The sequence below is a fragment of the Haemaphysalis longicornis genome, unplaced genomic scaffold (assembly GCF_048455015.1).
Source record: "Haemaphysalis longicornis isolate Haplotype H1 unplaced genomic scaffold, Haemaphysalis longicornis Haplotype H1 scaffold_4, whole genome shotgun sequence".
Classification (NCBI taxonomy): domain Eukaryota; kingdom Metazoa; phylum Arthropoda; class Arachnida; order Ixodida; family Ixodidae; genus Haemaphysalis; species Haemaphysalis longicornis.
The window spans coordinates 98187581-98199803 of NW_027526361.1; the positions used below are offsets into that span (position 1 = coordinate 98187581).

At 51.2% G+C, this 12223-nt stretch overlaps 1 protein-coding gene across 2 annotated transcripts in view; it reads left to right on the forward strand.

Annotated features, from left to right (window-relative positions):
* Positions 1-12223, forward strand: part of LOC144179144 (fasciclin-2-like) — a 521903-nt gene that overhangs the window by 7121 nt on the left and 502559 nt on the right. The window contains exon 1 of one of the 2 annotated variants that reach the window (XM_077707382.1): positions 402-661. The exons of the other annotated variant lie outside the window; for it this stretch is intronic. Within the exon in view, the coding sequence (XP_077563508.1) occupies positions 613-661 (49 nt within the window). The 5' untranslated portion in view covers positions 402-612. Of the gene's footprint in view, positions 1-401; positions 662-12223 lie in introns of those variants that run through there. 2 annotated transcript variants of the gene reach the window in all.

Here is a 12223-nt window from a genome sequence, read left to right on the forward strand (position 1 = left end):
CCAGCAGACCTCATAAAGCAATTGGGACAACTCGTCACCGGGCTGATTTTACGCTACCGTTGAAAAAATCACACATTTGATACGAATAGCGTGCCATATTGTGGAAACGTTTGCGACTGTCCCTCCGGCAATTCAAACTTTGTCGCATGCCATCAGGCCTCTTCCAACCATCAACCACCATTTGATTTTGTGTTGAACACGTTAAAAAGCAGGCTCGAGAAAACGATACATGAATGTAGTAATACCTTCGACACAGTGGGGTCGCTCGGTTAATCCGACAGCAGCGTATCACGGAGCCCGCGTACAAAACAAACAAAGCACTATTTCCAGACGCGCGTAGCCTCGGAGGTGACGCGCCCCCTGGCAGCGGCGGGACGCCGCGGCGAGGCTCTCGTCCCGTGCGAGCGGCGCGCGCAGCGATACCCGAAAACGCCGCAGCGGCCGGTCGGAGCACTGTTTGCCGTGTGTGGGCTGATCCGCGGCTGGCTCTCCCGTGCGCTCCCCTCCGTCTGTCAGCTGCGTGCGTGCGCTGGTGTGTGTGTGTTTGGGCAAAGCGGCGGACCGGCGAAAAAAACACCCGACTTTCCGTGCTTCCCTTTTCCTGCGGTCACTATGGATTTACTTCACACCGTCCTGGCGGCGTTTCTTCTCGTCGTAACAGGTCAGTCGGCACGTCTTACACCGAGCTGCTTCTCATGCCGCGCCGAGAAGCTGGCCTTCGAGAGCGCCGGAGAAGGCTGCCGGGCCGGTCATGGGTTCATCGGTTCTTCGACGGAGCTGGCCGGCCAAGCCCCCCTCCCGTTCGAACCGACCTGCTCACTCGTGGCGGGACGGTAACCTGTAGAATGAACCGGTGGCGTGCGCTCTGGCGGCCGGCTCTGGCGCGCTTCGGTCGCTTCTTGGACCGCGCGGAATAATTCTGTGGCCGGTCAATACTCGCGGATTGCTTTTCGTTGTCCGTAGTACTATTTGGCTTACATGCCGAGGCAGAAAAAAAAAAAAAATGGGGGAGGGGGGCGTGCACAAACGTCGTTATCGCCAGCACGTGTTTTTACAAGAAGCGGTCAGAAAGGCGCAGTCTCTAAATCATCTTCTATTTGTCGGGTAGTATAATTTAGTCCCGAGTACTCATTGTACGTTTGCGAAAAACGTTGTTAAAAAAAAAGGTCGCGACGTCGCATAACCGCAGGAAATCACTCGGCGTCTTCATGTGCTGGAAGGAAAAGGACAGTAATTTGCGCCCAGAATTATAGAAAATCTGCCCGCCCCGCCCCCCCGGTGGGAGCGATCCGTCTGAATAATTCAAGATACAGAAACTGTTTTGTACCGACTTCACAAACTCGCGTTGTGTATCGTTGCCGTGAGTTACCTAAGCTTGTCAAACGGGAAAGGCGGGGCTTCTTCGAATTCGAGCGAGAAGGGTAATTTACGGGGTAACTCGCAAAGGGGAGACATTTGTCTTCGGCTGTCTTCTGCGAATGAAAGCGATCCCGGGGGTTGGCTCTGCGAAGCTTTGCCTATCTGTTGAGAACCGGCTCCACGCACCTTCACGCGATTCTCCTCACGCGAACGGATTGCAAATTGTGATCGTATTGCCCGGATAAGCAGCCCCTCAGCTCGTACTCTTCGCAGTGAGCAATTCACCGCACCAAGCACGTACCGTATTTTGTCGATTCTAAGCATCACCTCTTCGTTATATTTTTAAAACTCGCGCTGCCCCACGGTGCGTTCCGGTCTGCGGCCGCGCATCCCGCAGACTTTTGTCCACGACTTTTCGTACGTAAGGCTAAACTTCACGCTCTGGCCACGCATACATCACTGAAGAAAACAGCGCGAAGAACGGACAAGACAAAACGGCAAAGGACGGGCGCTGTCCTTGTCCGTTTGCTCTTGTCCCGTTCTTCGCGCACTTTTTTCATCAGTGATCCGTACCGACTCGATAAGCTTCGCACGCTAGTAATTTAGCATACATCACGTTCTGCAACAACTAAAAAGGCGATTCAAGCGTATCCACACCTCAACCTCCTCTTTTCCCGAAGGGGAAAGACGAGAGAGAGTCCATTCATTCAAGCAAACGCAGTGGTCTGCTGGCCACTCAAAAGACCTTCCAGGTTGCGGCTGCCCTCCGTGCCATGTTCTTCGCACGAAGGACGTTAGAGAGGAGGATACAAACGATCGCCGCTGAACAAGACTATTGCTCCGCTGCGACCGATATACAAGTGCTCCACTCAGCCCTCGAACAACCAACTGAACGACGCCACAGCGGAAAACCACCGGAACCGCGCCAGTTTCGATAGACCTCGAATGGAGGAAGTCGGCCATTGAAGTTGGAGCGGTCCTTCTGCCTAACCTTTTTTTGTTAATTCACGCGCGCATTTAACTGCACTGCTTTATTAATTTTTTTAGTTTTCCAGTATTTTTGTTCTGTCACAGCCTGTGGGAAACTATATGCTGCTCCCCCTTTTGAAGACCGGTGGTGCACCCGCATGCAGAAGACCATTTTTGTTGTACCGCGCATTGCCGCGCACCAGGCGTCCACTTTAGCACATCAATGAACTGTCCCTCTTCTGAAACGCGCAACAAAGTCCGGGGTCTCGGGTTTTCATTTGCTATATTCCCATGGGAATGCCGAATCCGCTCGCTTTCTGAGAAAACTTCGTTCATCTCTTTGATCGGCTGGGCATTGAAAATGGACTTCAAAACTAGGCCCGCTTGAGACAAGCAGAAAACGAGACAGTCGGTAAAGAATGGGCGTTTGTCCTGTTTCTTCTGTACTCGCCTTTGAGCATTGCTTTCTTCTTTGTCGCTACGCGAGCTTGGCCATGGACACGTTTTGCCAGATCGAACTGTGGAAACATTGCTGCTCTTAAAAGGGTTTTCATTGTGCGCCCATTCTGTCAAAGATCAAAGGCGAACAAACCCCGTTTCCCTTAACACGAACAAAAAGAATAGAAAAGGAAAATGCGAGGCTCGCTTTCCACCATTCCTAATCCTGAATCCTGGCCGTTCAGAAGAACGCCCAAGTATCGCTTGCCGCTAACAGCGGAGAGAAAAATAAATATGAAGTGCGGGGCTCGCCTTTCACCTGCAGTGTTCCTAATCCTGAATCCTGGCCGTCCAAAAGAACGCTCAGGTACCTCTGACCGTTCACCGCCCTTTACTCCGCCGAGTGCTCTTCATCGTAGCCGGGAAGCGGCCTGCTCGATTTGAGCGAAAGCGACCGTCGGCCCACCGCTGTGACTTCCATTGACCTCGTCACAGTGCGACAGGTCATCGCGTCTGGTCGCGCGGCGGCCTCTGTACGTGCGCATGGTGGTCGCTTTCTATCTTCCTTTCCTTCTTTCTTTCTTGTTTCGTTCTTTTGGAGCGCGGTTTGAATGCTTGTGTGGTTCACTAATGGCTCAACCAGCACACCACGCTGAAGGGTAATTGCGGACTTGCAGGGGACGGGATTGTTTTCTGTGTACGACGACGAACATCGCGTGCGTGAGTAGAAAGTCTCGGACCGGTTAGTTAACCAGCGGTGAACCTTTGGATCAGCATGAGAGTTCAGTTTGTAACGGACGTTCCTCTCAGATTCCTCGTTAAATTTGGGACCCTGGAACACTTCAACTTTTTTTGAAATCTTAAATGCTTGCAGAACGTAGTAACCCAACACACCCACTTATAGTTCATATCACAAGCTAGCTGCAGCACTATAGAGGCTACATTGTTGTCCGCCTCAGGGCGCCTAACTCACCGCGAAGGAAGCGACAAAAGGCGCCGGGGCCGTGCGGTGCCACTTGCCGAGAGGGGAGAAGGGAGTGTCCTTTCAGGACCCCCTTCACGGCTGATTAGGCGCCCTCAGTGGGCGCACTATTGATAACAATGTAGCCTCCACAGTGCTGCAGCTAGCTTGTGATATGAACTATAGATTAGGGGGTAGCAAAGTACCTCAGCCAGAAATTACTGCTCTATACCCATCAGACAACTTATAAACTCGCTCAAAAGATCCTTCTTTCCCGGTCTTGACGTTCTTCGACGCCTCGAATTCCGTCACTAAGGCCATGTAGCGGCTGTTGGCCGGTTTTCCTTCAGTTAATTGATTGTAGGGTTTAACGCGCCGACGCAACGCAGGCGATGAGGCGCGCCGAAGTGAAGGGCTCCGGATTAATTTTGACCACCTGGGGATCTTTAACCTGCGCCGAAATCTCGTACACACGGGCGTTTTTGCTTTTCGCCTCGATCAGAAAAGCGGCTGCAACGGCCGGGAATCGAACCCGCGACCTCGTGCTCAGCAGCGCAACTTAGCCACTGAGCCACCGCGGCGGGTTCCTTCAGTTGCAGCAGTGAACGCTTTTCGGTAGCAACTTCAAAAAGCCACAAAAACGAAGCAAAAATGGAAGGCGTATCTGGTGCGACGAGCAAATCACGCAGTGCCGCTCCGTGCTGGCGATAACTATAACTTTCGCAGTGGTTTCAGACGCGAAGAAAAAAGGGAAAGCACTTACCGAAAGTATTGCAGGGTCCCTTTAAAACGCAGCTGTGTCAATACGCGGCGCCTCTTATAATTCTTATCGTTATCGCTCCCGCCAATTTTCAGTGATTCGTACGGTTCGCGTTATCGCCTCCATTCAGAGAGCAATTGGCGGTGAGCGCGACCACGGGCGGCGCTGCGAAGCGCGCCTCCGTGACGTCAGCTTAGGGATTCTCGCATCTGTCGTCTGCTTCACTCCGGTGCGCCCTCCCTGCTATTCCTTTGCGCTCGTTTGACGTCGGATACTTGTCCGCACATCACTTTGCGTGTGCTTAACTTCTTCTCATAATAATAAAGTTAAATTCGCATACACTAGCTCAACAGATGAGTTAAAGTACAGTTTTGGGTACCGGTACGGAAGAAACATTGCCGGCGTCGCCCCATTCCTTGCGAAGCCTGTCCTGTGCGGAGCGCGAAGAGTCGGAGCTAGGCGTCAGCTTCTGTATTAAGGAATCTTTCGAAGAACGGGAACAGCCGGCTGCTAGTGACCGACAGCAGTGAAAATACAAGACCAAAACAAATTCCAGGCCTTCTGGGCTGTCGGCTTTGGCTTCTGTCGGCTTTGGATTACCATTCCCGGTAATCACATGTAAGGTAAAACCGCTTTTGCAACCTTGCCGAATGTTCGAAAGTATTGTATCACATCACTTTACGTTGTCAAGCATGAAAGTATACCGACATGCACTATGGGAGCGGCAAAAACTGTGGGTTGAGTTCCAAATAACTTACTGTGAGTACAGACGCGGGCTGGCTTTATACCAGGATTCTAACCAGTATGGAGGTTTTTTGTGTGAGACGAGTCACGCCTACGGTAAAGGTACAGCAACGCTATATTTGTTCAGATCTGGAGGGACATTTCGGTACATTTCCCACAGCCATACCTTCCCAATATTAAGATATGTTTCATAAAAAGAGTGCACTCAAGAGGAGGAGGAGTAGCGGGAGGAGGAAAAAACTTTATTTAACAGTGAAATCGAGCTGATCAGTGGCCCTGGTCTTCAGTCCAGGACAAGGGAGTAAGAGTAACTTTCTTCAATTCATAGAACGCAATCCAGAGAAGACCAGGATTTGTTCTTTAAACCTGGAAAGGTTGGCAAACAATAAGGAGCCGCTTGGAAGTGTTCGTCGGTTTCGATTCTGGTAATATATGCACGTATACTATTCATTGCGTTAGTTAGCGAGTTTATCAAGACTTTAACACCTTAATGATGTCATAATTGCTTGGGTTCAGAGCCAGTTCGTTATGATAGGTTACGATAGAAATTCGGGGCACAAAAGCCCCCTTTGAGTATTCTGGACAACGTTGTCTGGGGCGCGATCGCCCTGGCGTAGCGCAAACCTTCTCCTTGTATTTGCATGTGAGTAAACAACGCACGCTGCGGATATGCACCTTCTTGCACGCATCCATAAGGAAAGCCGATTTGTGAAGAAGGGAATGTATGCTGTACAGCCTGCAGAAGAAAATATCCACGCGATCTCTGCGTGAGCCTCCCAAACATCCCCAAACCTACTAAGACGTTTGTGACGGCGGATAAAAATAATACGCTGGGCACAGAAAAAAAAAAAAAAAACATTGATCTGTTACAAGTCAACAACGTGCAACGAAAGAAATGCATTACAGCCGCATTATTTCCTGCTGTGCGATGCGCGGGTAGGGACCCGGTGCTTGGTACGTAGCGTTAGACCATTGAGTCTTCATGAGAGCATCTCCAAAATTCTGAAGGGAAGCCTACACATATTGAGTACTTATCGAGGAGCTCTGAGCGCTGAACCTTGCGAACAAGTTAGAGAGGACGAGTTACACACAATCTTCTGACTGATGTTCGGAAGAAAGCTGTTCCCTCTCTCCTCGTGTGTTGCAAACTTGTCGAGGATAGAGCTTGAAATTATTCAGATGTGTCAGAAGCTGGCAAAAATAATTGACCTACCAGAAATACGTTTTTAATGCACCAAAGCATCAAACCCGGCTTTTTCTAGCAAAGGAACGCCTGCCCCTCGCAATCGGAGTGTAGCAGACGACACCGGCGCGAGTCCCTAAGCCGACGTCAGAGCCAGAGGGCGCCACTCAAACATCTCACCGTCAATAACGGCTGCGCATGCGTGACATCTGGAGCTTTGACGACGAATTCATTTCGAAGTAGAGCTAGTAAAGTTGGTATTTGTCCCATGCATTTTGCTACCTTGTGTAAATTTTCCCGGGCGTATTCATAGTTGAGTGATGAATAAGTACGTTAGTATTTAAAACACTTTCGTACTTACATTACGTGCGCCTGTGTGACCACTGCGTCAAGCAAGATGTGTGCACTATCTTGACGTCTTCACGCGTAAACGCGGCATCGGGAACCGTCAGAACATACTTGCTTGCCGATATAATTTCGTCAATGCGCAATACATCGAGCGCAACCCTGTTTTTGCGTTGCTTACCTCGTTTTGCACCCCACCCAATGCAATTATGTCTACCGCGAACGCTGCGAAATCTCATTGCCACCTCTCTGCTGTGTGCTGCATGCATGTTGTGCCAGTATGCACGAGGAAACCTCCAGCTGTATGAAGGATGCCGCGTTCTGTCGCACGAACAAAAGAAAAAAATTGGGCCCATCTCCCCGCGAGGGGGACTCGAGTAAATGCGTCGCATAGGGGGTGGGTGTATTGCGTTAACGTTTAGTGTTTGGGGAGTTGGTGGTAGTGAATGCGTTGTATCAGCAGCTTCTTGACGTAGTTTGAATGAGTCAAGGATATAAGGCGCGTTCGTAGCCTTTCATTCTGTGTCGGCTTTGTGGCGCAGTGGGTAGAGCACCATGCACATTGCGTTCCGCCCGCACGGTCGAGGGATCGAAACCAGGCACCGGATAGTATTTTTTTTATATAGTGTAGGGGGATGGGTGCCGACAACGAAGGTGCGGACTACGACGGACGTCAACGCGGGTGACATCGTGAGTTACTGAAATGCTCTGCATTTAAAACAGGAAAATGCATCGCTTCAGTTGTGAAAAGGAAACAGAGAGGGCGAGTGCAGGAGGAAAGTTTACTCTACAGCCCTTAAAAAAGCGCGCCTGCATGGTTGAACTGCACACTGTTCTGCACTCCTATACCAGCGGGCCGCTTATATCCGGCCCGTTACCGGGTTGCTTTCACTGCAGCCAACGCAGTTTTACTTTCCAGAGTCAGCCGCTCAACGGCCGCCGTGGGCCGGCCATATGCCCCAGCGCCCGACTCACGACCCATTGTCTGGAGATCTGTCCAGCGCAGTGTCGCGTTCCCCCGTCGTCTAGCCGTGACACTGGGCCCCCGCGCTGACCCCCCCGGCCATCGAGTGTCCGTGGCTGTGCACCCCCCTCCAGCAGTGCAGCGGCGGCGGAGGACGAGAGTGGCCATTCCTTAACCTCGTTCTTAATAGCGCCGCATCACTCACGGTGGCCGCTAACCTTGAACGCGAAGGGAAGATTACGGGGTGCCTCGCGCGCTCGACGAGCACGGCGGCGGCCCCCTCCGTCTCCTATTTTGTTTCTGGCGGCACTGTCGCCCCGGGCCCCGTGATTGGGGCCCTCTCCCGTGCGCCTCCCCGGCGGCCATCTCTTCGTACACCCTGTGCCCGCTCTACAGGGGCGTCTATTTTTTTTAACTGTCCGCGGCGGTTTTTTCGTCTTTCATCGTTCTACTTTTGGAACGCCGACATTATTCACCGCCGCCCGTGTCCGAGCAAAAGTGACGGAGTAAGTATAGGGGCAGTCCACCGAAAGACGTCTCGCTGGTTGGGAAAGAAAACTCGAATCCCGTCGATGTGGAAGCGTGCAGGGCTCTTAAACGGGGACTTTGAGAATGACGTTTTTCGTGGTTTACTGTGGTTACGTGGCAAGCCGGAAGCCTCGAATGCGGTGACAGTCATAAGGTACAGTTTATTTCTGGTAAGCGCGGTACTATTCACTCTATCGGTAAAATTTTTGTTTATAGAGCGCCCTCGAAATTATCGACGGAATCAACCAATCTGTATTCTGGTGGTGCGCGGTGAAATTATTTTAATGGGGTAACAGTTTTTATAAAATACGTGGTTCGGCGGTCGGGAGGGAAAGATGGGAGCGTCGACCACACACACACTCAAACATGCATACACAGTGAGTGTGTGCTTAGACGTATTTCTTGGGCTGTTTCAATGGCATCTGTTCTTTAATGACGGGTTACGATTATTGAAAAGCCGTGAAAACTGCAACCCCCGTGAGCTGGCGGTGTTCGGAAGAATGCAGGTTTCGCCTTCCAACTTTTGACAAAAGATCAGCACCCTCTGCTGTTCAAAAATCCATAAAAAATCACTCTTTTTTAAGAGAAAGATGGTTAAAACGCGAATCTTTTTCTCGTGCAACCTGAGTATTAGGCAACGTACAAAATACAAACTGCTTACACCGTGTCAGAATGGAGCAGTCGGATAGACGTCGGCTTTATAACGCGAAGGGCCGAGTTTCGATGCCGATCACGGGAAGCATTTTTTTTTTTTTTTTCCTTGAGGCACTCGATGTGCCTTTGTGGAAACCCATTGTGTAAGTTAGCTTCCCTGCAGTGCGCCTGTCCGAACGGTAGACGACACCAGTGAGACGAACGACGCCTTCAAAGCTTCGCTTATCATCATCAACGTTTTGTGAAACCCATTCTGTAAAGTTGGCTTTCCTGCAGTGCGTTTTGCTCGCGACATTGACGCCATCCAGTGAGGCATACAAACCTTGGCTTTTAAAAGCAAGGGCGCTCACAGAAAATGAATGCAGCGCTTCCGACGCTAGGCGTCTGCCCCGAAGCTGCTGCTCTATTCGCGACTGCGTAATTTTTTTAACGGCGAAGCTGTTTAGCAAATCGTCATTTTTCGTGTCTGCAGTTACCAATACCAAGAAATCGCCGAGCGTGCGCGCACCCGAGCACGGGCCTCGCGGCGAACTCTCGGCGGTTACCAAAACCAAGGAAATGCCGAGCGCTCGTGGGTGCACGTCTTGCGGCGATCGCCCAGCGTCCCCGACGCACGTTTGGAAGCCAAGCATAACCCCTTCGGGAGATTGGCCCCCCAAAAAATAAAAAAATCCAGCGTTCGCTGTAATCTTGACACGTGCTCGGAACGATAGACACGTCAAAGCGTACGCCCCTCCAAGGTGATGTCCAGTAATTATCACTTAAAAAAAAAAGTGAGCTCACACTTATAGCAACAATGATGGAGTAAATGTCGTCAGAAGCAAATCGGGTGCAATCATGGACTTGAAGCATTGTGATCGTCGTGAAGGGTGCGTACAGCTTCGATACCTTCAAGTCTTACGCAATTAAAGTGAGCTTCCTTCATTTTTTACCTTCCATTTTCGCGCGGGAATTCGTTTCTCTCTCTTGCGGAAGTCCATTCATTTCTTATCTGCAATTGCCCATCGTAGTTCTCTGTTCCCTTTTCACTTGACGTTTTTGTTTACATTTCACGGCTTTATTATCCCTTATCGGTCAATCCCTGGCGGGGGTATGGGTCACAGGAGAGGGGGAAAACAGCCGACTATAAATTTTCCTCCGCGGGCAGCAAAATCGGGAAACAAGACCGTTTGGGGTTCCTGTGCTAGTCCGTTCCCCATAGGGAAGGAAAAAGGCACTCTGGAAAGAAAAGCAACAGCTGCCGTCAGCCCGTTCTTTCAGCCCATCACGATGATCATATATTTAACTCGTGTAAGAGGCTCACCCAGATTGGCTAACCGCAGCGCATCAACGGAGTGGGCGCTCTCCTCCCCGTCCTGCTCGCCATTCGGCTCATGATTGGAAGCGTTGCCTCCCGCCGAGTTGTTCAAGCAAATTGAATAAGAGCCCCGTACACCTGTTCGTCTCGCGGCCCATAACGCCCTCCCGCGCCGACGTAATCCATCTCCTCCGCGCGCGCTGCCCGCAATGAGTGGTTGTTGCGCCTTTGCCGAAACGCCCCGGCGAGCGTCAAAATAGAAACGTCTTCACTGGACCGCGTGATGAATCTGCCAGGACGCGTCTGTCCGCGTTTTCCTCCCGCTCGCGTATACCGGATCTAGGTGCGGTGCGCCGGCGAAAGCGTTTTGCCGCTGAGCCATCGCGGATCAGACGAAGTGTGTACGTGCAGGCCCGGCGGCGGGTGTCTCGCTCTGTTCGATCTATTTCGGCAATGATCCTTTCGACAGGAGAGAGCCACGCCATCGTCGTCGCCGTCGTCTCCCCCCGCCCGGGATCGGACTGCCCGGCGGTCGTGAGACGTGACCTGCATGGTGGGCGTTGTTGTCGGTGGCCGCTTTATGAAGGACCGGGAGCGCTGCTCACCTGTGCGATCGTGCGCCGGGATAAAGAGCCCCCCCCCCCCCCCCCCCCCCCCCCCCCCCTTTGCTGTTTCTTTCTTTGCCGGCTCAGGTGGAGGCTTTCTTTGCCTTTCCCACGCTGTCCGGAACTGAGAACAGAAAGGGTTTTTTGGTCGCTTAGCTTCGCCGCCGAAAAGGAATGGCGCAGGAAGTCTCTCTGCGCGAGGTTTGTTTCGCAGAAGGGGTTTACGGCCGTTGCCGGGGAGAACCGAGGCTTTTCTTTTTCTTTCTCTCTCTCGCGGTATCGGGGTGCACCATGGTGTCTGCCCCTCTGGTAGGCGGGGATTTGTAGTGCCATTAGGACCACTACTCTTTTGTTTATGGTGCCGCAGGAAAAAGGCCTAACGGATGGCCGAAGGACGCAGTGGATCGGCTGAAACTTGGTGGTCTTAATGGTCTAAATTAATCCGTCCTAATAGCATGATGGACATCACAGCGCAGGTTTTGTTCTAATGTCTGTAGTTTTTGAAATTTACATTTCGGAATAAAGTTTAGGTACATTTCCTTTTTTTGTACGCCACTGCACGTTGCTTTGGGGTCTAACAAGGAACACCACATGGGTCGCGGTTACGGGTGTCGCACTAGCCCCGCCTTTTGTGATAAAACTACCGCTTAAAGTAAAACATAAACAGGGTGCGCGACCTCTTAATGCGTATTTAATTCGTAGCACAATGTAACATTTAATGTGTGCGTGATGTTACGTGACAATTATTGCGTTGTAACGTTTAATGGGTATTTTATGCGCAGTACAATGTTCACTGGCGCATGCTGTTTGCATAATCTTATAATCCTAACCAAGATGGCGTCACTGGTTGAGCACTCCATGCGCTGCCCAATATTCCGATTACCTTCATTTGCGGCGTGTGAGAGAATGGCGGAATTTTTTGCTCTGCTTTGCGAAAAGTCGGCGTACTCGGCGACGACCGGAAAGTTCTCCCTGAGACACGCCTATTGATTTAATTATCGAACCAGCACTCTGCTTTTTCAGCGCCTATCGAGCGCTCCGCAAGCCGCCCTGGTTCGGTCAATCAGGTTAAGATGAAAGTTTTCTTGATTTCCTCTGAAAGCTCCTTTATGTGATGTGTTTGTTCGGAGTGCTCCGTCCTTTTCCCGGCCTTACAGCCTTAATAATGAGTCTCATCCCGTGAAGGACGCTGGAGTCCTTAAACGCTTGCTCGTGCATATCGATTTAATTAACAGAAACATTTTCCCGATCTCCTTGGGCGCGCCGAAACAACAGACAGAAATAGCCGACGGCGAAGCCGATGAATGCGACGCATGCGCACCTGGCGGCTTTGATGAGTAACTTGGGGAAATAAAACGAACAGTCCGCCATATTCGGAGTGCTCGCAGGATGCTATAACGTGGGGAGATATGGCAG